We start from the raw sequence: 25,364 nt of genomic DNA, 5'->3' as shown, positions 1-25,364 counted from the left end.
TTGTATTTTCCTCATTTTCATAATTTGAATTAAAACCGGCGTTTGTTTCAGTACATTGTAATTGCGACACCTTATATATTCCTGTCTTTCAAAAACAAAACATTGCTAAAAAAAAAAAATGTTATGATGAATACTGAACTGACTATTTTTACACCTCTTGTTATACATAGTCACTTTTCACTAAATAATTCTGCTGTCGCTTTAATTTGTGGACATCTTCACATCGACAATTTTCTCTTTTTACCTTAATCCACTGGTCCTGCTGACCCCCGAGTCTTTAAAGAAGATATTGCAACTTTTTGTTCAAATTTGGACTTGCTAATGAACTGCCCGTTGCCTTATAATGGGAAACTGCAATATCTTTGTTCTACGTACCTAGCACTCACGAAACTCATGGTGGACAATATGTTATCTGCATAAGTATTTTCTGCTATCTTGGTTTCTATCTTTTAATCCCTCTTCAAGAACTTTCAGGAACCTTGCAATGTTCTTATTTCAAAAGTTTCAGGAATAGTTGAAAACTTCCAGAAAAAAAAGAAAAAAAATCCTTATCACAGCACACATAACTCCCCCTCTATGAAAGTCGGTATATTTTTTTTTTTTTTGTTACTTCATCTAGATATTTTCTCTTCACTGCATTGACCAATGTTTGATCTGCTACTGCCTTTATTTTCTTTGTTTCTAAAGCTATTTTATTGCAAATCTAGCTTTCTTATTCCGTTTTCCTGTGAAGTGCATTTATGGTTGATATTATTTATTTTTCCCAAGGCATTAACATGGCTCTGGACAAAGAAGTAACTTGAAAGGATAAAGTCAATTAGGAATATACATATATCCCTAAGGTACTATATCTTAAATGTCTTCATCTGAATGCAAACCACTCTCAATATTAATAGTGCTTTCCTTGTCAAAATACCATCTCAAAAGTAAGATATTAACGTTACATTCATGGAGAGAGAGAGAGAGAGAGAGAGAGAGAGAGAGAGAGAGAGAGAGAGAGAGAGAGATCTTCCTATAACAGGCATTAACAGTAAGGTCTGACCAAATCAGTTCACTCCAACTTAATGATTTCCATAAAATACCCGGCTGAGAAACTAACCTAATATAAAGTACATGTGTGAAATGGCAAGAGCATGTATTCATCCTAATGTAAAAACCAATATCTTAAGCATTAACTGTAGAATAGCAGTGAAGATCAACCTTACCCATGGGATTTAATATTTCAAGCAATGCCGAATAATTTCCGCTTAGATTTCTAGAAGTTTCTCATGGATAAAATAAAAGCAATGAGTAAGATACACAATCCTCATCTGAATAACAGAAATAATCATCAGTATGGATTGTTGAACACCAACATCGGAAACCAATGGAGATGCAGAATACAGCGCTGTTAAAAAAATAACCGTAATTTTAATCGTAAATTCTCCGTAAAAAATGTAGTTTTTAGCCTTATTTCAGTAAAATACAGGCGGTCGTAATTTTACCCTACTTTGTTATTATCCTTTACAGGTTGGTGATCGTAATATCACACCTTTACGTCAATATATCCGTTTTAAAAACGGTAAAAATCCTGGAATAAATGTTGCCAGACATCACCGTTTTTTTTAATGCAAATTTTTAACAGTGAGTATTACAAAAAGTATCAAGCGATGAACCCAATCTATATTTTTGTTTGCTGCCTGGAAACCGTGGGATGTCGAAGTGATTTAGAATAAGTTTCTTATTTACATAGTGAAATACAAGTAAGTTTAATGTACACCTTTCCAATTGGATGCTGGAGGCATCATAGAGCTCCACACAGGAGGAATCAAAGTAACACCAAAAGCCAGCCACGCTTGGCAACGATGAAAGGTAATACTTCGGATATAACGTTACATAACAGTGCCTGAATGTCACTGGCACTGCTATTAAACAGTACTATCGTTACATGGCCGTGATGTCATCAGGCCACACATCCTCCTGGCTTAAATGAAATAAATCCGTCGGTATCGAAGCGACTCACTTTCTTGTTAAGAAAAATATGGAAGTATCATATCAGTTTTTAATTTTGCAAATGTTTTAAACTGTTAAGAACTGAAAATGGGAATTAGACTGTTACAGATAATAACTATCTAGATCAAGACACACACACGCATATATATATATATATATATATATATATATATATATATATATATATATATATATATATATATATATATATATACATGTATATATATAATCTTATTTATCTCTCTCTCTCTCTCTCTCCCGCAATCCATTTCTTTTTAAAGAACATTTTTTTTGGAAGTCAGTGTAGACACAGGAAATGGAAGATACAATCATTGACAGACAAATCAGAAGATAGGTCTTTTATGTTTATTTAGAATTGATATTCGATTTTTTCTTAAGATGCAAATATTGTTGAATAGAAGATGCAGTTTAGATATTTAATTCAAGTTTCTTTAAAGTGAATCAAAAGTTTCTTTCAATAGTGATATCCAAATCTATTTTAGTAACCCAAAGCAATTACAAGCTACAATCAGCCATTTGAAATATCTGTTTTAACTTCTATTGGCAAAAGAACCCTATCATACTAAAATTTCACCGATTGTTTGGCCTTCTAAAGAATAGTTAAGTGGTGATCTTAATGAGAAAATATAACTTGAAACATCTGTTATAAAATGTTTAAGAGAAACATAATAAAAAAGGATGTAATTCAAATCTATTCTTACAGGTTTCGTTATATTGGCATGCATTTGGCCTTTTGTTATGACGCAATTAGAAGGCCCTTCCACTAGTAGTGATACAGAGACAGATACTCTCACTTCAACATTAGGTCCATCACCGCAATTGGTAACCAGTTCAGAAGCTAATGAAGTTGAAGTTAATTCACAAGAGCCAAATGAGTCAGGTCCTACAACCGAAAGACCGTCTATCAGTAGTGAAGCTACTATATCCAACATAGAAGCAGAGGTTCCAAATACTCCACCTCCAACTGTAGAGAACGAGATGGAAAGTAATAACATCCACAATGAAACCAGCACTAGCTCACCCCATCCTACTACTACACCTACTACTACTACTACTACTACCACTACTACTACTACTTCCTTACCCAATGAAGATAGTACAGTTGTAGCAGAAATTCCCCTTACTACAACCACAAGAACAATCGAGACTTCAGTTCTTACTACACAACACATCACAACATCAGGTGAGAACTTAGCTGAAACCAGCTCAGAAGTAACTGAAGAGCCAACAACTACTGCTTCACCTGTAAGTTCCTCAACTGAACAGCAAGAGAATGTTCCAGCCATCACAGATGCTCCTCAGGCATTCACTGAAAGTTCTACTCGATTAGACATGGAAGTTTTAACTGAAGGTAATGCCATACTTTCTTCATCAGAGATACCCCACACTACAGGAGTGACTGAAGCTTCTCAATCCACAACAGAAAAAGTCGATAATGTGTCATTAGCACAAGAGAGTACGACAGAAACATCATCCACAACTTTATCATCAATACCTATAACTAAGAAAGACAACACTTCTAAAGCTGAAAACATAACTGAAGCAACAGAAGAATCTACAGAACAAGCTATAACCATGAAACCTGAGACAACAAAGACAAGTGAGGGCACTGCAGAAGCATCGGAGAATGAAAGCAGTATGGGTAGTTGTTTCAGCAAAGCATATGTAAGTTTAATATTAATCATCCAGGCAGACACAGCAATGAATATTAATTTAGCTCATACTGTTTGATTATCACTCCTTGATTTTATACATCATCTTCAGAATGCTATTTTATCTAATTTAACATTAGTTCAATACTAAAGTTGTTGATTACACATTAATGCTCAACCTATAAAAGCATGTTTTCAGAATTGGGAGTATGCAATGAAGTTGAACTAGACATATTAATAGATTATTGGTAACTCCTAACATTAGTTTATTGTAATCTCGTTAAATTTGAACATTTTAAGACTTTCATATCTTGCAATTAAGCAATCAACAATGGGACAACCAAAAATCTAATTTCAACCTTTTATGTCTCTACCAAACAGGTTAACACAATACTGATAATTGCCATAGTTGTTGGGGTTAATGTGCTATCTGTCATTGTGACAGCAATATGTGTACATCGACTTGTATCTCGAAGATTATCATGGGATCCACCTCCAATGCATTACAGCAAGAAGGTAAGACACAACAATAAGTTTTGAGCAATAGCATGGATACTCTCGAGACTAGAGGAATCATTGGCTGATACTTTGCAGTAGCATAGATATAGATTAAGAAGCTGCATAAATGTGCTTTCAGGAAGAGCATGGTAGTCTGCTTTATAGATCTTGTGAATAGATTTAGGCAGTACCATAATATCCTACTCTGTCAATTTTAGGGAACATATTAGACTAGCCTTAATGATTTGCTAGAAACAGAGCAGATGAGGCATTCTACACTATTATTCAGACTAAATTCACAAAAGAAGCATTGATAAGAAAATAAAGTATAAAAGACCCTTAATAATAACAAGGGTAACCAAGGCATGGATAAACACACTATTAGATAAAATCCTTCGATACTAGCATCAAATATTGTTTTGAAAGACACGTGGTTTCATGACCTATCACATTAGGTCTATTTGTTTATGGAAGGCAATTTTTAAGGGTAAAATATAGGTGTCGGTCTCTGCATGCATATAAACTTGTTCTTGGCATTACTATGAAGATTTTTGGGATCGGTTTTGAAAGACTCCAGTGATGGTAGGGACATAACACGACTATGTACATTAGTTTTTCAACAAAATACAGTAGATGGATTAGCTTTATCAGCACATACTTCTCACATAACTGGGTCTTTCACAAGAAAAATATAATTTCTACTACATAGTAGTACAATATAACAAGCTATGTAGCATGAACATTGTCTTGAGGTAACTATCCTTCAATTTACAACAGAGGAAGGCTTGCTTTTTTATTAATAATGCTTATAAAAACACGAATTATCCTATAGAATTCAGGTTATCTTGAATAATTACTCATACAGAGGAGTATAGATTAGTTATAATATATTACAGAAGAGCATTATGCATGTTTTTCTTTTTGACAGTAAAAGCATGTGCAAGGTCAGTAGTATAAGCTGAACTATGAAGGCGACATTTTAATAATGTAATTATAAAAGAATATGCATTGCATTCTCACCAGTGTGAAGGCTAAGCAGTAGTCATTTTTGAAAATTCATTCATTTCTTTCTGGAAAAGTGTTTCAAATACTTTGCTTTTATACTGTCATGAGGGTATGTCTTTTTATAATAAAATGAGTTGTTTCTTAACAAAAAGTATGACTTGTTACACTGGTAGTATTTTGCAAAGGGCCAGTGACTGCAATAGTTCATCTTGAGTCTAACAAAAATATGAATCACAACAGCAATGGAAGTTTCTAACATGGATGTCATCTTGTAAAAGGGCCTCTTTGTACCTTGTTCCCATAAAATGTGTACAGTATTTTATAACTCTACACAATGGTAAGTGCCATTACCTTAGATAGGTTCTCAAAAATGCCAAAAATATTCATTCTCAATTGCAGCATTGACACTTTCTTGGCTATCCAAGGATAGCTTCCTAGGACTGTAGGGAATATGTTGACAGATGGGATAGAAGGATATTGTTAGAAGTATTTGACAGGTATGGTAAATATAGAAATATGATCTTCATACTACTGTAGAATGGATGAATCGTGAAGAGGGATAAGCTGTCATAACCATCGTTAGATAAACTATCAGAAAAACCATGGTCAGTTTCTTGTCAGTAAAATATTTTTTTTTCTTCAAAAGTATGGACTACTATGAGATTCAGGGCCTCTGTAACACGGTTTTTTGGACTTTGCTCCTTATCAAGGCATCGGATGTAGCTGAAAGTTGACATATGTATATTTTACAACCACACACAAATTTTGTCAGCATTTTCAATAACCTAAACCCGATAGTTTTAATTTTTATAGAGTAAAAATGATCTAGCCGACGCCATGGCCAGTGATAACGAGCCAAGAGTCGAAAACATTCATTACGTAAGCAATGTAAAAACCTTTTGACAAAATTTTGCCCCGCCCATCCACCGGACACCCATTCACCTTCTTCCATCGGCTCTGGAACCCATAACAGTCAAGAATGGCTAGCAGGATTTGGAATTGCCCCTGTGGTTGCAAAACTGCATTTATCTTACGACTTGCAACTTTATACAGTCAAGAGAAATCCCATGGCCATATTTACTATAGCCTGAATAGGTAATTATTCAGTTTCTAGTTTAAATCCAATGTTTATGGTCTGATTTGGATTTAGCGTAATATGATTATAATACTTGTAATGTCACTCAGGCTTTTGAACATTTCCATTAACTATTCACTATGCCACCAAGAGAGAGAGAGAGAGAGAGAGAGAGAGAGAGAGAGAGAGAGAGAGAGAGAGAGAGAGAGAGAGAGAGAAAGAGAGAGAGAGATTGTATGTAAACAGTCTTGATATAACTATTTTTGTTAAAATGAGAATTTTGTGCTAAACTCTCCATCAGACCAACGGATCATCCGATATAATTTTTTTTTCTTCTTCTTAGGCCGTACGAGCGTGTTGGCTATGTTTTGGGCATGACTGCATTTTGTAAATAGATCATGAATAGTTTTAGGAGTTTTATTTGAACATCTTATGGGAATTTATAGGAGTAAAGTGAACATAATTCATTTATCCTTTAAAATAATTACTAAATGTAGCAAAACAAATAGTAGTAAAGATGATAATGCAATGAAGGAATGATACCAAACTTTATCTTTAGCTTCAACATCGGCAATAACATACCCAGTTGCCATAAATTTGTCAGCTTAATGAAATAGCCTATCATCTAATATAAAACTTAAATTCTGAGGAGGCCATGGCTTATTGCACAGTGAAAAAAAATGACACAGACTTTATGAATGGCGGAACGATACATAAATGTGGGTGGGGTATCTGTGCTAGCGTAGTAATACTACTGTAGCAGTAATCCCGCAACAGTAGTATACATGAATTAAACGTTTAGGCCAACTGCTGGGATCCTTGAGGATCATTTAGCGCTTCTTACAACTACTCGAGAAATAAGTTTTTATAGCCAGAATTTTAATTTTCTGATCCAACAATGCCCATGATAGCCTTCAGTGTTATCCAGAATTATAACGAGGCTAAAGTGGGTGGAGCCTCATGAAGTCATCATTCTGACGATAATTATTGGTGAAAGTTTAAAGCAAAATACAGTACCGGCTATTTTTTTTTTTTACGGTAAATAGATCAGTAGATAGACAATAAATAAAAATTGCTTGACATTAGATATAGCAGTTATCAAATCAAGCTTGTCTACTACGTTTTTGAAAATTACCAACTATTCCCTACACCTTGTCAGTCTGATTGTGAGCTATAAAGTAGACTGTAATTTCTTAGGAAACTTATTTTGGGAGTTAGACAAATAATCGAAGTGTTTTTGTATTTATTAACATATTTTGTTCGTTTGTTCATTATGACAATTCTCAGTGGAGAGGTTTCAGAGTTCATAAAGGTGTACTGCTTTGCTTTTATTTACACTTTTGTGTTATTGTTGGCAGAGGTATAGCCTTCGTTACGTATAACCAATCATCGATCGAGAAAGAGAGAAGAAATGCCGTCGTAAGTTACGTAACGAGTGCGTTCGAAACCTTTTCTCTGAGTAAGTTGGCCCGTCTTCAAAAATCGTCACTTTTACTTAATAAAGTACCAAATTTATTCAACCTACGTAATGCAGAATATAGTCAAAATTTATGTGTAGATATAATGTGCATTCTGAATAAGCGTTATATTTATTAAATTCATAGAAAAAAAGTTATTGCGAAAAAACCGTGTTACAGAGGCCCTGAATCTCATAGTAGGTTATATGACCATCATGGTCGTAAAAAAAAAAACTATTGCTTAAGAAGTTTAAATGACTTCTTGGACAAAATGCTAATCTAATGCTAGATCTTTCTAATCACTTACTCAGAATTGTTTATCCTACTTTTATCAAACTCAAAATTGTCTTGCCTACTTCTATCACACCCTCTGTCTTCATGCACCTTATGGCCCTAAGTACACTCTACCTTTCCCTTCGTTTGTTTCTTGTAAATTCTAAGATTCCATACAGCTATGAGTATCATTAAATGACACATTTATTTCAAATACAACAGTAAAGTGATGATTATACCACTAAGCTATATTTGGAATGACTCCTTTGGAATGTTAGCTCCACTCGTGGCCTTTACTCTCTGCAAAAGCTGTTGTTTTGCCCAATTGAAAACACCAGAATTGGAGTATGAATTCCAAAATTGCCTCTTTGGAGTACAAGTTAGGATTGACAATCACCTTTCCTCTTCCCCTTCTTCTACGAAACAGATATATCCTTGAATATTTCACTTGAGCCTTTTCAAATATTCTGTTACAATTTAATCCAACATATCATTATGTCATCTAACCTAGTAGTATTACATTCAAAGATATTCTCCCCTCTATAATATTATTTGGCTTACAAAATTTTCTTTCAATATTCTTTATTTTTGTTGTTCTGCATATGCTACATACTGTACTTGGTTTCTTACTTCAATATCTTGTCAAGAGGCTTAACTATCATATCACTCACAACCTGAAGTTCTCTATAATGATACGCATCAACGAACTTTATACTGAAGCATTAAAGTACCAGCAATCATATGTTATGAAATGAGATTAGCTTTCTCTATTACTGATGCAATAAAAAGTAATTCTTCCTCCAAAACACATCCTTGATCAACATAACTCTAATTACTCCAATTAAATAAATTCCTAAATGTTTTTCAGTAACATAATCATTTGTGTAATGACTTTCAAAAGGGGAGGAAACACCTCAATTTCAATATTCCTGTTCGGAATCTTTAACTGACATGTGCTTTCTTTTCTGTATTTCGATAAGAGAAGGTGGGTATATATGTCTGGTGTAGCCTAATTATTATTTTTATGCAATAGCCTATCTGGGTAAATAATTACTTTCTAATCTATTTTTGGCATTTAATGATGAATCTATGCATTTCCTTTGGTTTATAAGTTTACAGAAAATGGGATTAGGGAATTAACTCCAATTTAGGTAAATTGTCTAGATTTTCCAATAAATCTGAAGAGCCGGATTAGATGAGTTCCTTTTAAAAATTCTTGCTTTAGACCTTTCTATCATATTCCAGAAAACATCGGTCAATCATAATTGATATGCTAAAGTCCTCCCCAACAGAAACCCGCGGGAGGTCACCCCCTAGCCGCCCCTCGCACCGCCGGAATCCATCTCGCAACCGATACTGATTGCAGAGCTGGCGAGAATCCTGCTACCCAGATTCCTATAGTAATCACAAATGAAGATGGATGGTGCGTACCCTACAGCGACCAAGACAAGAAGAAGAAGAACTCCTCTGATAAGAACACAGAGGACACTGGGGTGTGAAACGGGATTTTATCATCTAGTTAGTGTTTGGTACCTTGAGTTTAAACAATTTTTCATAGCCAAAAAATTTCATAAAAATGAACCATTAATTTGGAAAAGCATGTATGAAAAGCAACATATGATAATCAAATAGCAAAGAAAATCATAAACTGGATTAAATGAATCTGATACAGCAGAAAATATAGGGAATCAAGTATATTAAAAAAAATGCTCATCAACAACAGCAACAGATTCTAGAAAAAAAAAAAAAAAACTTCGTTATGCTGCTAAAATCAAAGGTCTGTTTGGGTATAAGGGTTTGATACTGTATACAGTACTGTATGCTGCAATCACTTGTGCCATATTATTTTTTTTATAACAGAAAAGGATTGAGGTCACTTATGGTCATAAAGGAAATCAGCTATACTATCTCTTTTATCAAGAGAAAAGTATTATGCTTATATGAAATATTATGGCTCTATGTAATTTTAGTACTGTAATTCTTTTTTGTAAAACATAAGATATAGCCCAATTTGAAATTGGAACTGCTCTACATCTTATATCAATAAAAACCACTAAACTTAAAATGTGTATGTTAACTTGAAGATAGATCTTTTAAACATAATACCATTCATTATGCAATAGTCATATTTTTTTTCTGAGTTTTCATGACGATAAAATATCTGAAATCTTGGAATACTAATCTAAAACAAATCTAATGTATATATGTTATCTAATTAGGGGAAGCAAAATGAAGTCTCTTATTATTCTCGTTCAAGTAGCTTCCCCCTTTTCATCTCTGAATTAGAATCTTCAAATATCTTCTTGTTGGTAATTTCACAATTCACTATCTAATCAGTGTCGAATGTCAGCCTGAAGTTTTCTCTACAAATATTCACATATATTTAAATTTAGTATTCTACTAAAATTTTGCAATGAAAATTGTGCGATTTAATTGGATTTTTTTTTTTTTTGCTACCTCTGTTGTATTAGTATTTAGAGAACAATGAAATCTGCCACATATAAACTGTTTATAGTCTTGAAAATGAGAACCAAAATAATGAATAATTTATGTGGAGATTAACTATTGAATACCTTCTAGGAAAGGCTGGGTATTGGATTTATTAATCCCTGTGCCATCTGTATATGTATTTCAGCGATTATTGTTTGAGAGAAGGTGGTTTATGAAGATCAATAAAAATCAAATAGGCGAAAGGATGTATGTTTTCATTCTTCCATCTATTAGTGATGTTATTACGGTGCTTTATGAAGATGTAAAATCCTTTCAAAATTCCTCTCACTACCACTATATATTTTTATTTTATCACCATCATAATCATCAGTCGTATTACACACCATAAAAGTTATTTTCTTCTTGTATTACAGTCAGTATTGTAATTATCCTGTCAATAATTGTAAGCCTACTAATGCCTAATTCTATTTTGCCACTTCACATCTTTTTCTTAGTTTCTATTACTATTACTGACAGCTTTATCTCTACTCTTAAAATAAAGCTGCAATTTGCTAAGGATGACAATTCATAATACTGTAAACAGCTCATCATCAATAATATTACATAAAGTATAATGGAAATGAATACTGTAAAATAAGATGAAATGGCTTAATCTTTAAATGTATTTAAATTTTGCATATCATTTTAGATTCTTAAAATGATTATATCAACTATTTATACCCTTGTTCAGTTCTTATGGTAATTTTTTTTTATTCTTATTTTGGTGCTGTGTGATTAATTTTCTGGCTTATGAGCTTCTGGTTTTTTCATATGCATATTCTTTGGTCTCACAGCTTGGTGTTTTGAACAGTGTTGCACACTGGATGATGATAAGAAATTAATTCTCGAGCTAATATAAAAACAATGCTAACCTGAGTGCATGCTGTGATAAGAATTTACAGTTTGGGATGTAAATATGAAAAGGAATAAATTATTATCTAATTTCAAGCCTTTGTTTGTAACCATTTATAATAGCAACATACAAATGTACATTTTGTTGCACATAAACTTCATGTTAGAACTGTAATCTTATCCTTTGCTTTTTTAAAAAGTCTATTCGATTTTCATTGAGAATAAAAAATTATAATTCTTTTTTAAAGATTATTCCCTCAACTGTCGTAAAAATAATAAATGTACAAGAAACTACAATTAATTTAGCATTGTAGGTCACTAAGAATAATGTCGTTGCGACTGTGATAGAGATGAGTGCTCACAACAAAGATCTGACATGATATAACTGCTGGAATGTGATATATACAATATTGTTCCTAGTAATCATTTCTGCTTTCGATACAGGAATAATCTGCCCCTTGTATAACTATGACTGTTCATAAAAGCTGGCTGTCTATAAAAGCACCAATGCTTGTGAAAGATGAGCTTTATCTACGACCGTCTTCTTACCATTTTGGCTAAGATGCAAGATTTCAATACTTACCATAGGGAGTGGTTAAGTTCTGTTTCTCCAAATAAACGCCTTGGCTTAAGAGCTATGGACTTTGCATCTTAATCAGGCTGTAAGCAAATCATAAGTGAAGCTAAGCTACTCAAAGGTCTGGTAATAGCTTGGACCTCGTATACACCGACTCCCCTGGGGTTATTATAACAAGTAAGGTTGGTTCTCCAATTGAGACATCTGATCATGCCTTGATTTCACTAGTAGTGAAGACTGAACTGCCTAACCCTGATGTATCATACTCATGCAAGATTTATATAGAATCTCAAGCAGAATGGAATAGTATTTTAAGTGATCTTTTGGGCTTGAATTGGTCACAATTGTATAATAGTGTTGATCCTGTTGTCCCTTTGAATGAGGATCTAGTCCATATAATTGATACGCGTGTCCTTTCTCGTGTGCTAAGATACCAAGTAAAGGACAAACTGTGGTTCAATGATAATTATAGAGGGGCTTATTTGGAGAAGAATGAGGCCTATCATCTTTGGAAGGGTAACAGATCAGATTTGACCTGGAGTAACTATACTCAGCTTAGAGCTTTTGCTCAGAGAGTTGATGCTTCAACTGAAAAGGAATACAATCTAACCGTAAAAGAAACTCTTTCCGGTACAACTCAGAAACAAAGTGGTGGACTACCTTTAAATCTACACTCTTTGGTGTAGATGCAACAGTTCCTCCTTTACTTAAACTAGATGGCTCAGTCACTCACTATCCAAAAGAAAAGCCAACCCTCTTGGCTGATGTGTTTGACAGTAAACAGAGTAATGAGAAACTCGAGCTTCCTCATTCCTGTTTTCCCGAGGCTAAACTAACTAGTTTAGCTTTTCGTCTCGTGAAATTAAAGCTCTGTTGATGGACCTTGATGCTTATGGACGTGTAGACCCAAATAGTATTTTTCCTTTGTTTTTATAAAGACTGCAAATTTCTTGGCTCCAAAGTTATCTGTTACTTTGGGCAAGCTAGCAAGAAGAGGAGCTTTTAGCACTTGCTGGAGAATTGGTAATGTTACTCCACTATGTAAATGTGTTGGTGGTAGCTCAAGTCCAACTGATTACCGCCCAAATTCATAACTCCCATATTTTCTAAAGGTTTTGAACGTCTTAATAGGCTTACAATTTTGGTTTTCGTAAAGGCCTTGGAGCATGTGATGCCCTTCTTACAATCTCCAACGCTGTACAGAAATCCCTTGATTATGGTCATGAAGTTCGTATGATTGGCCTTGATTTTACAGCCTTTGACCCTTTGACAGTGTTAATCATGAGGCCCTTGTATTCAAACTCAAACAGTTTGGAATGACTGGGTCGTTTCTTAGCATTATTATTGAATTTTTAAGTAATAGATCTAAAAGAGTTGTTGTTGATGGGCACCATAGTGAGTATAGGAATGCAATACCTGGTGTTCCACAGGGTAGATGATGAGGATGATTAGTATTATTATTATTACTTGCTAAGCTACAACTCTAGTTGGAAAAGCAGGATGCTATAAGCCCAGGGGCTCCAACAGGGAAAATAGCCCAGTGATGAAAGGAAACAAGGAAAAATAAAATTTCTGGGCTCCACCTGTGCCGCTCCGTGAAATGCTCCTTTTGCATCATTTCTAAGGTATATAACTGCTATGAATTACCAGAGAAAAAAGTTACATAGGAATGGCAGGGTTGAACCCAGCTCGCTCACCTATAAGGTGTCGGTATAATACTGGGGCGTGATAAATCACAACCAGAGGTCTCGCGCCATTTAGATATCTCCTCCTCAATATCCCCGTTACAGCGAGGTGCCGTTCAACACCCACCACTGAAAGCTACTACCACCATCTCAACCCACGCTAATGACAACACTCCTTTCATAGCATCATCGCTCTCCGCTGTTGTGATTTTTGTCTGTGTTTTTTCGGTGTTTTTTCTCCGCTCTAGTGCAAGATGTCGGATGCCCAAGTCTCCCCATCTAAGTTAAGTACTAGATCTATGAGTTTTGAGATTTTGGAGGTAGCATTGCCCTTATTTTCACTTTTATTGGAGTTTTTGTTTTTTCCTCATTCGATGACCCCGCTCCGTGTCAGCCATGTTGGCTTGCTACCTCCTTTGCTCGTTCTTAACGCCTTACAATTAGTCTTCTACTGTATACTAATTGATTTTCGTTTTGAACCTGTTACACTGGAGTTTCTTACCGATTAACACTTTGCTATTATGATATTATGCTACGTATCATAGCTTTTGAACTTTAGGTTGGCTTGCTTGCTTGCCTTCGAGGCACGTTCCTGGATGGTTTTTTGATACAGTGTTATGGTGTTTTTTATCTAGTTTTTATTACATATTACCACCTAGTTAAGTTTAACGCCTTAGTTTGAGTGGGACTCTCGTTTGGCACTTTTTATTTTAGTTTTGTTATCCTACCGATTGGCATCTACCAGATTTAGAAGTTATGTTGGCCCCCCTGTCCAGCTCAGCACCTACCCACACTGGAGGGCTCGGCTTGTTTTTCTTTTTCCCTGCCATTCCCCTGCGTCCCTCTCTTACTTTTTTATTTTAGCTTGCGCATGCCTTATAACCTAGTTCGATATGTTACATTATTTTACATTTTATTATCCGTATATCATCATTCCGTTTTGTTATTTCATGGTTCCATCGGTCAGGTTGGTACTCCTTCCTCCCTCAGTCCCATGTGATCGCCTCGAGCTCCCCCATTGGCTAGTTCTCGCTGGCTCCTCCCTCTCCTCCTATCGGTGTACTGTATGGCACCCCATACCCTCATCCCCCTCCAGGGATACCTCACGTCTCTCAGAGACTTTGCAGTCAGCTGTTTTGCTTTACGGGTCGAGTCCTTGCGTTCCCCAGCCTTCCCCCCCCCCTCCCATCCCTCTCCCGGGATACCTACTGACTCCTTCCTCTAGTCGGAGCCGAGAACAGCTGTCGAGGTTTTAGTCTAATACGCTCATTCTCTTGCCTTGTCGTAGCCATTTTTCCTCCGCCGCTCTGATTGGCCATCGGTCGGCTGGGGAGATCTCGGTTGTGTATTGGGTTATTCAGCGTGATTCCCTCCGTTACGTACCGTACCCTACGGGGCCTCTACGATAGTAGTCCTTTTTCATTAGCGGGGAATCACGTTAGAGTTTTAATTTATTGAGTTTTATTATTACAATTATTGTCTCTGTTTGTTAAGGTCCTTGTGGCTGGCGGGGAGTCATTGGCTCCCCCCTCCCTCCCTTTTCGACTCACCTACCCCGGTAGGCTGGTTGTGACCCCCGGGTCCACCTCAGTTGTCTCTCCAGAGCCAACGGTATAAAAATGTCAGTATTATTATAATTTATTCTATACTTCCCCGGTACCGATGGGATAGTATATCTCCCCACATTCTTGACAATATTCTTATTGAATGATCATAACTAAATACGGATTTGTTTTAACTTTTCATTAATGCCTATGCTAATTTTTTTCCACCCCAATTATTATACCGGATCTGAATGTTAATCTTAGTCTTTATCCCGGTTTTATACCGGTTTAATTTTAGTACACAGAGCACCCGGGTTCCCCTTGGGATACTAACCTACTATGGGATACAGTACTTATGTATCTTTATAATTTCAGGTGGTCCGCTGTCAGATGACAGCCTGTGCGGCTGTGCTCCAGCAAGCGTGCGGCCACGATGTTTGCAGGTCGCATGCTCACTGCGCTGTCCAGGTGGACGACCTGATCGTCTGGCATCCAGACAACTGTGTGGTCTGCTACGGGCTGGTCTCCACGCTTACCTCGGATTCGGTAGGTGTCCCTGCCATTACTATCTAGATTTACTTCAGATTTAATCTCTGGATTTTCCTTGTTATTTCCATTGTAATCTCTGACCGAATTAAAACTTTTAATCTCGGCCTTCATGTTTTTTACACTTCTTTCGACGAAGTCACTTTGTTATTAGTAACGGTTTATTTTCTTTCAGAGCTCTCAATCTTCTAAGACCTCTGCCTTGGCGACCCTTAAGGTCTGGGTCGGCGGGTTCGCTCGCAATGTCAAGGCCAAGAAACCATACGTCTTGTCCAAGGAAATGTGTACAGTACCTTGATACACCCCAACGCCAAGACCTCGGCTGCGGTCCCCAAGGACGTGGCGGACCCTATCATCACCAAGATCAATGAAGCTCTGCTCCTGTCTGAGGACCACGAAGTGATGGGGGAAGCAATCGTGGAGGACGTCGCGGCTATCAACCTCGACATCGAACCCATGGCTTTCGACGAGCCAGAGCTAGGTAGGGAGGTAGGTGAGGCAGGTGGGTCCCGGGCTAAGATTCCTCTCCTTAGTCCGTCTTTTTCTACCTCTTCCGCTAATTCTTCTTTTCAGGGGTTCTCGGGGAAGCAAGGGGCTGATATCAGGCCACGCCCTGTTGCCCCTAAGATTAAGTCTTCACGTAAACCCTTACTGAAGACCCGCAAGTCTTCCAAATCCCCTAAATCAATAAAGACTTCGTCTTCCAGAGTCCCTAAAGACTTCTTCTTCCTCTCTTGGGTCGACCGCGAAGACAGGCTCCAAAACCAAGAACCTGGAGGCTTCCTTCGACCCTGACGCCTTTTCCAGCAAATTACTGGATCAGATCGGTTCCTTGATGACGTCCCTCACTCAGAGGGTACAACACCAGGAGAGTCTTGTTGAGAGCCTTATGCGTTCGGAACTGCCGAAACAACAACATGTCATCCCGGATGCCTCTAAGCTCCCAGAGTTTGTCAAGAGCAACCCGTGGAGAATGGCCTTGCACTCCCCTTTCAAAGATGGCATGTTGACCATCGAGGGATGTGGCACCCGGCCTATTGAGGGCTTTGAATTCTACCTGCCGGGTCTCCAGTTCCCTTTCCCCGGTTTTGCTCGTCTAGCCGAGGAAGCTATTGTAAGGCTGTATAAAGTTCCCAAGGAAACAGTGATCTATTTGAAGGAACAAGCTCAGTCTACCTGGGTTCGGACCCTGAACGAGTGGGAGTGTGTGAATACCATGCTCACACCACATAAAAGCTCCTACACGATGTTCGTGGTAGACGAGCAAACCCCCACTTCGTGTGTCACAAAGATGATGGACCTCGCCCATCAAGCTATCAATGAGGACAAGCCATTACCGCAACTGCGGGAAACGGACCTGACTTCCCTCCTGTTCCCGAAGATCACGAGTGCTGGCTTAACGCCCCAGCCACGTTCACGGCGGGCAAGCTAAGTGCTGACTGTGCTTCCGCACAGTTTAACGAACGTCTTCCCAGGCTTCCGGAGTCCTTAATCCGCCTCGAGTTTGAAACCCGGACCCGGATAAGTAGGTCAATTAACTCAGCTACAATGGCTGAAATGACCTCTTTAATGTACGAGGAGGAACCCCTTTTTAAGGTTCTGACAAAGTCCTTGCTTCAGACCTTGTTATCTGATGCCTACGACTTGCTTGCAGCCAGACGTCATTGCCGTAGACACGTCTTGTCCGAGGCCACCGTCAGACATGAGCCTAACAAGCTCATTAAAGCCCCGATCTGGGGTCCTGACTTATTCCCGGAGGACCTCGTTAATAACGTCCGAAGCGAGGCTGCCAGGGTCAACCAGAGCCTAGTCCCCAAACGTAAGTTTGAACCAGCCAGCAACCAATCTCGGGGTAGGAAGAGGTTAAGGCCTTTCCAATCCTCCCAAAACCGACAGCCACTTCAAATAGTCCAAACCATCCCGGTATCGCAAGGGAGTCAACCCTCCACTTCAAAGGGACAACCCCAACAGCAGTATGTGTTGGTCCCTCAGTCTCAGGTAGCAACTACCTCGTATGCTACTTCCCCTGCCTTTAACCCTAACTATGAAACCCAAGGTGCGTTCCAAGGTTACCAACGCACCAGAGGCTCGGGTGCGAGAGGAACTTTTCGCAACAAAGGTGGCGGAAGGACCTTTTCCCGAGGCCGAGGAGGCAAATCCGCAGCGAACCATTGAGAATCCTCGGGTAGGGGGAAGACTCTACATCTTTCGGAACCGTTGGAAGTTCAGCAATTGGGTTTTCAGCATAATTTCCAAAGGTCTGGGGTGGAGTTGGATAGAAGGGCCCCCTCCACCAACCAGTTTCCATCAACTTGCAACGAAGGAGCTAGCCTTATATGCAAACGATCTATTGCAAAAGAATGCAATCAAAGAGGTAAATCACTTGAAATTTCAAGGTCCCTTGTTCAGCGTGCCAAAGAAAGACTCAGACAAGCGAAGAGTAATCTTTGACCTGTCTCATCTGAATTCTTACATTCGATGCGACAAGTTCCACATGCTAACCGTCTCTCAGGTGCGGACCTTACTTCCCCGTGGGGCCGTCACCACCTCTATAGATCTTACAGATGCCTACCATCACGTTCCGATAGCAAGGCATTTTCGTCCGTTTCTAGGCTTCAAACTAGGCAACCAAGCTTATGCATTCAAAGTAATGCCATTCGGACTCAACATAGCACCCAGGATATTCACCAAACTGGCAGAGACGGTAATCCAAGAACTGCGAACCCAAGGAATTTAAATAGTAGCTTACCTAGACGACTGGCTCATTTGGTCAGACAGCGTTGAGAACTGCCTCACGGCAACAAACAGAGTAATAAAATTCCTACAACAGTTGGGGTTCCAGATCAACTTCGAGAAATCTCGCCTAGTCCCAAAGACCAAGTTTCAATGGCTGGGATTACAATGGGATCTACATTCCCACCTGCTACGTCTCCCAACAGCCAAGAGGACAGAAATAGCAAAGAACACAAACCGTTTTCTCAAGGACAAATTGACGTCCAGGAGAAATCAAGAGAGAATCCTGGGTGCCCTGCAGTTTGCCTCGGTAACAGATATTGTACTGAAGGCCAGACTGAAGGATATAAACCGAGTATGGCGCTCTAGGGCAAACGAGAAATATCGAGACAAAAGAGCTCGACTTCCGCCAATTCTGAGGAAAAGACTTCAGCCATGGACAAAGGTCAGAAATCTGGCAAAATCCGTTCTTTAACAATATCTGCCTCCAAGACTCGTCATTCACACAAGACGCCTCCTTAACAGGCTGGGGGGAAACTCCCAGTACAGGAAGGTCCAAGGACTATGGTCGACAGTATTCCGCCAACTTCATATCAATGTCTTAGAGGCCATGGCGGTATTCCTAACTCTAAAACGACTGGCTCCAGCCAAGAACCAACATATAAGATTGGTTCTAGACAGCGAAGTCATAGTCCACTGCATAAACAGAGGAGGCTTCAAGTCAGGCCACATAAACCATGTGATGTTAGCAATATTTTCCATGGCAGCATCGAACCAGTGGCATCTGTCAGCAGTCCATCTAGCGGGAGTACGGAATATAGTGGCGGACGCACTTTCCAGGACAACTCCGCTGGAGTCGGAGTGGTCACTAGACCTAAAATCATTCAAATGGATTCTATCTCAGGTTCCGGGTCTTCAGATAGACCTGTTTGCAACAGAGTCCAACCACAAACTAGAGTGTTACGTAGCCCCCAACCTGGACCCTCGGGCTTACGCCACAGACGCAATGTCATTGGACTGGAACACTTTGGAGAAAATTTACTTATTCCCACCAATAAATCTGTTGATGAAAGTGTTAGACAAACTCAGAACTTTCAAAGGCCAGGTCGCTCTAGTAGCCCCCAACTGGCCCAAGAGAAATTGGTTTTCCCTGCTGGTGGAACTGGGTCTCCACCCTCGACAGATACCCAATCCAATACTAACACAAGTAGTACAAACTCGCAATGTGTTAGCTTCCTCAAAAATTCAGAGTGCCCTAGCTTTATGGACTTTATGAAATTTGCAGCTCAAAGAGGTGCGGATATTGATCCTCAAAATACCCTATTTTTAGAATCAGATAAAAGGGAATCCACCTTTCGACAGTATGATTTGGCTGTTAAAAAACTCGCAAAGTTTTTAAGAGACTCAAAGATTGAGAGGATGACTATAAATCTGACCGTACCCTTATTTAAAATTCTATTCGAATCAGGCCTAGCGGCCAGTACTATTACTACAATTAAATCAGCCTTGAAAAAGATTTTCCAAATTGGTTTCAATATTGACCTTACAGATTCATACTTCTCATCAATCTCGAGAGCCTGCACCAGACTGAAACCATCAACTCGCCCTAGCTCAGTTTCCTGGTTTCTGAATGATGTACTTAAGTTGGCTTCTGACACTCTTAACGAGTCTTGTAATTACATTCCTTTATTAAGGAAAACCTTGTTCCTAATGAGCCTAGCTTCTGGCGCCAGAATATAAGAACTTTCAGCCTTGACTAGAGATCCAGGTCATATTGAATTTCTCTCGTCAGGGGAAGTCCTACTTTCCCCTGACAAAAGGTTCTTAGCCAAAAATGAGGACCCCCAGAACAGATGGTCCCCCTGGAAGATTGTTCCACTTCCTCAGGATCCATCGTTACGTCCAGTAAACACTCTGAAAGCCTATTTAAATAGAACTTCCATTAAGTCCTCAGGGCCCTTATTCATTAGAGACAATGGAGGAACCATCACCCTGAAAGGAATCAGACAACAGATTCTATATTTCATTAAATAGGCTAACCCTGAATCATTCCCTCACGTTCATGATATATGAGCCGTAGCTACTTCTATTAATTACTTTCACCACATGAACTTTGATGAACTTAAGAAATATACAGGCTGGAAGTCTCCAACAGTTTTTAAACGCCACTATTTAAAACCTTTGGAAGCCCTAAAATTTGCTACAGTGGCAGCAGGGAATGTGGTTCCTCCTGAAAGTAATGATTCATAATCACAATGTCTTGCTTTATCCTCCTTCCTCCTACCTGCCTTACTCATTGTCCCTACTTTAGTTTTGGTTTTGTTTTTTACCTGAGCTACACCCTTATGGTGCATTTTTATTTTATCATGTCTGTTAATAGCCTTTCTCTCCCACGAGTTGATCTTTGTTGTTTTTACTCTCAGGATTGTAAATTATATCAATTATTCTTGCAGTTTATTATTTTACCTTGCATTCACTTTGTCATTCCATAGTTTGGAATTTTTTGCTGCATTTGTTACTTACCCATCCATCCTTTATGTTAAGGAAGTGTTCATTCACTGGAATTCTTAGTATTTCCTGTTTACTTTTGAATTAAACCATGTTTTTTGTTATTTTGACTTTAATTTACTTTCCCCTCAGGTATTAGTTCCAAGTTTTGGGACCATTTCTCTTGTACCATTTCACGGAGCGGCACAGGTGGAGCCCAGAAAAGGGATTTTGATGAAGGAAAAATCTATTTCTGGGCGAGAGACCTGTGCCGCCCAGTGAACCCTCCCTCTACTTCCCTCCCAGAATGGGCCCAAACTTGGGTGCTATGAGGAGTGACGTCATTGGCATGGGTTGAGATGGTGGTAGTAGCTTTCAGTGGTGGGTGTTGAACGGCAACTCGCTGTAACGGGGATATTGAGGAGGAGATATCTAAATGGCGTGAGACCTCTGGTTGTGATTTATCACGCCCCAGTATTATACCGACACCTTATAGGTGAGCGAGCTGGGTTCAACCCTGGCATTCCTATGCAACTTTTTTCTCTGGTAATTCATAGCAGTTATATACCTTAGAAATGATGCAAAAGGAGCATTTAACTGGGCGGCACAGGTCTCTCCCCCAGAAGTAGATTTTTCCTTCGTCAAAATCCCTTTTTTAAGAAGAGTAAAAACATTAAAATAAATATCCCCTATATAAACTATAAAAAAATTAACAAAACAAGAGGAAGAGAAACAAGACAGAACAGAATGCCCGAGTGTACCCTCAAGTAAGAGAACTCTAACCAAAGACATTGGAAGACCATGGTACAGAGGCTATCGCACTACCCGAAATTAGAAAACAATGGTTGGATTTTGGAGTGTTCTTTTCCTAGTAGAGTTGCTGACCATAACTAAAGAGTCTCTTCTACCCTTAGCAAGAGGAAAGAAGCCACTGAACAATTACAGTGAGGTAACCCCTTGGGTGAAGAAGAATTGTTTGGTAAATTCAGTGCTGTCAGGTGTATGAGGACAGAAGAGAATATGTAAAGAATAGGCCAGACTATTCAATATGTGTGTATGTGTAGGCAAAGGGAAAATTAACCATAACCAGAAAGAAGGATCCAATGTAGAAGTGTCTGGCCAGTCAAAAGACCCCATAACTCTCTAGCGGTAGTATCTCAATGGGTGGCTGGTGCCCTGGCCAACCTAGTACTGTACCTACAAATGTACGCTGGCATCACCAACTTGTTTATGTACGCTGGCGTCATGAACTTTTGTTAGGTTGATTATCTTAGTTCTAGGTCGTTTAGAGAGGAAACCAAGTTAGTTTTTTTTACAACCCCTCCCCTTTTGCTCAACATATCTTGACATTTTTTGCTTCCCCCCTATTTAAAGAACTTTCTAATTACTGTACAATAAGAGGAGAGCTAGAGGACTGCATAATTTTGGAGTAAATGAAGAGCGTGCTCTTGTAAACAAATACCATAATAATAATAATCTTAATAACCTAAAAATAAATGCTTCATCACTGCCATTGGGCCCTTACTAGATGTAATGAAAATGACAATATACAACTGAAAATCTGATCATTCAGATTCCCTTTAGACCCAAAATTACATCTGCTATATCAAAAGCACGGTGAGTTTGCTTTCATATTCAACAAAATTAAATAAAAACTACTGCATACATTAGGTCACATCCATATAGTACTGATTAAATTCAAACCAATGAACTACAATGAAAGTTTAAATTGAGAACAATTAAATCTTACAGAACATTTTAAGGAATGCAAATTAACCACAGTATATATTCCAAAGCAATATTGCAACACCAAACATAAATAACAATGTAAGAAAAATGCTAGAAGCAAATAGTACATCATAAGTAGCCTACCATGGGCATGAGTGCAGGTCACTGAATCATCTGCCCTGTCACTCACATATAGAATAAGAATTCTTGCTAACTGTGTTCGTCTTCATCCACACTTAATTAAGCGTATTTATGCGGATGTTGGATAGTTGTTCCACCAAACTAATAGTAATTATTAATTGACTGGCTTTTTCTCGGGTGTGCAATTCAACTCTATAATAATACCCAAAATTATAACCCAAATTAGGTTAGGTTTTACCGTAACAGTAGACACCAACAAGCCTAGCCCTGGTCGTATAACCAAGACACCTAAATAGAGTTTGTATGCCTAATTCCTGGTTAAAAGGGTCTACTACCCTTAAGCTACAGCAATTATAATTCAACCCTAGGCTAATGTTCTGGCTATAACTTAGACCATTATGGGATGAGAAATAGTTTCACTGACTCGTTGTACCTTAGATTAACAGACCTAAGCCCAAGTGACTTCTGACTGAACATGTCCTGAAAGCATTATTAGGTCTATCCCACTATCTCACTCTGCCCACATTATTCACTTTTCAAGCATACTTGTAACAGCTCTATCAAAGATAATCCTCATAGACGTCACAAATTTAGAGGCTAAAAAGTCTAAATTACAGATTCGGAAAGTCTTTAGTCGGCCTATGTTATTACCACTGGATATTAAAAACATACAATTGGACACTGTGTGATAACCACTGGAATAAAATTAAACTTACCATCACACCAAAATTGCCAACTTTTAACCACCACTGTTAAATCATCACACTGAATAAAGAAAAAACAAATTTAACAAACTTGAAACTTGTTGACTTTCCCGCAACCAGAGGAGGAGGGCGTTTCGAAGTAACAAACCTTACGAATCCAGTAGTACTACTACAGCAAAGCAGATTTTGAGAAAAAAACAACAGCAAAAATAATTAAAGTAATTTTCGCTGTTCTTTAATCGTAAATAAGGTACGGTGTTTATAGTTCAAACTTTAATATTAAAGGTTGTAGCTTTGATAAAAAGACTAAGACTTATGGAAAGGTCTTAATCTAACAGACAATCGTACCCGAGGACTCGAGGAGACAAGTTCGTCGTTTGCAAACGTTTAAGTTTTTCTTGAGACAGTGACTGACAACTTAGACCTACAGGCCTACTGTAGGCACGTCTGTAAAGGGGATACATCTGTCGTGTTTTGCCATCTAATTGTTTATACAAGTATAGTACCAATGCGTTTTTTTTATCTGTCTGTATACTGTAGAAAGAACAACAATAACTACTTGTGTTGCATGGGCCTAGGCCTACGCCATTCATTTGTTAAAAGATTAGTAAGCTGCAATAGCATAATTTTGCTTTCCTTCCCTAATGAAAAAGTGAGGCATAGTTTAATCTTGTATGTTAACGTTTCTTACAGAGGCTGTGTAGATCAGTATTTATATGCAGGTTTGGCCTAGGCCAAAGCTTCAAGAGGGAAGGGGCTTTTAAACTGTGTAAGAGTTGCACAAGCTGTCTGCTATCTTTTGGCTGAATATGTGCCAAAAACTGCATGCGGTAATGTTACGGTAGAGTCCCACCCAGCGCCATTACTGTTTTCCTATACATAGGAGCTAGGAAGCCTTTGTATAACAGCAGCCAGTTCCTCATGTGTTGATTTAAAAACAAACATAAACTTTCCCCCTAACCTAACCTACGAGCTGTGTTCTTACCTACATACCTAACGGGGGGCGGCTAACGCCCCTCTACAACCCCCCTTACACTTCCGTATTCAAAGTTAGTCCTAGTTATACATGCAGGTGGCTGCTGTCATACATACACCCCAGAGCTAGATTATTTTTTTTTTTTGATAAGCGAAGCGAGCTCACAGTGGAGTAAAAAGCATTAGATTTTGGTAATATTTCGGTATTTTTTAATTATGGACATTAATTGCTTTCAACATAAAATATAGGTCTTTCTGTTGTATTATGATGTGATTTGAATGATTTTGAGGTTTATTTCCATCGCAAATGAATACTTATCCTTCCACCACCCCTCCCCCTATAGATAACAATCTGGGGGAACCTCCTTGGGAAGCTGGGTTTGGGTGGGAGAGACAAAGTAGGTAAAAACAGGGCAAAATGGAGGAAAAAACAAAATATAACACTCAAATATATAAAAATATGGTAAATGTCTAGGAGAAGGCCTCACCCGTTTTTCAAGTATTAACGACGAAAAACGGCAAAAAACGACCAGATTACAGTTGCACATTGCATAGAAACATGAGGAAATGAATAAAAAAGAAACTAGGACTTAACTCTTACACACAAATGTAAGCATAAACCTACTACTACAATACCTCTACCTAGCCCTACCGGGAGGGGGGCTCCGCCCCCCTGCAACCCCCCCTTAAGGCCACAGTGATTTTCAGGGCACTACCAAACCTAATAAACCCACCTAACCTAGCCTAGGGGCCCTGTACCCTTACCTAGGCCTACCGGGGGAGGGGGGTGACCCCCCCTCAAGGCCACAGTGATTTTTGGGGCACTACCGAACCTAATACAACCACCTAACCTAGGGCCCTGTACCCCTACCTAGGCCTAGCCCCTGCGACCCCCCCTTACGGCCACTACCTAACACATCCATCAAACC

The 25,364-nt window shown here is 38.6% G+C and overlaps 3 protein-coding genes across 6 annotated transcripts in view; 2 read left to right on the top strand and 1 right to left on the bottom strand.

The window, feature by feature from the left end:
* The window catches only part of LOC137629587 (salivary glue protein Sgs-3-like), a 28,330-nt gene extending 16,924 nt beyond the window's left edge, over positions 1-11,406 (top strand). The window contains exons 2-4 of one of the 3 annotated variants that reach the window (XM_068361042.1): positions 2,717-3,678; positions 4,047-4,181; positions 9,266-11,406. In XM_068361042.1, the coding sequence (XP_068217143.1) occupies positions 2,717-3,678; positions 4,047-4,181; positions 9,266-9,472 (1,304 nt within the window). In that variant the 3' untranslated portion in view covers positions 9,473-11,406. Of the gene's footprint in view, positions 1-2,716; positions 3,679-4,046; positions 4,182-9,218 lie in introns of all 3 variants that reach the window. The other 2 variants (XM_068361043.1, XM_068361044.1) reach the window with 2 other exon arrangements.
* LOC137629586 (uncharacterized) overlaps positions 1-23,608 on the bottom strand; it is a 158,895-nt gene extending 135,287 nt beyond the window's left edge. The window contains exon 1 of the mRNA XM_068361039.1: positions 23,473-23,608. The gene's annotated coding sequence lies outside the window, so the exon portion shown is untranslated. The remainder of the gene's footprint in view (positions 1-23,472) is intronic.
* The window catches only part of LOC137629588 (leukocyte receptor cluster member 1), a 45,129-nt gene continuing 43,347 nt past the window's right edge, over positions 23,583-25,364 (top strand). The window contains exon 1 of one of the 2 annotated variants that reach the window (XM_068361045.1): positions 23,583-23,710. The gene's annotated coding sequence lies outside the window, so the exon portion shown is untranslated. Of the gene's footprint in view, positions 23,711-23,776; positions 23,958-25,364 lie in introns of those variants that run through there. The other variant, XM_068361046.1, reaches the window with a different exon arrangement.

This window comes from Palaemon carinicauda, chromosome 37, assembly GCF_036898095.1.
Source record: "Palaemon carinicauda isolate YSFRI2023 chromosome 37, ASM3689809v2, whole genome shotgun sequence".
In the NCBI taxonomy this organism is placed as follows: Eukaryota; Metazoa; Arthropoda; class Malacostraca; order Decapoda; family Palaemonidae; genus Palaemon; species Palaemon carinicauda.
This window is presented reverse-complemented; position numbering and strand designations above follow the sequence as displayed.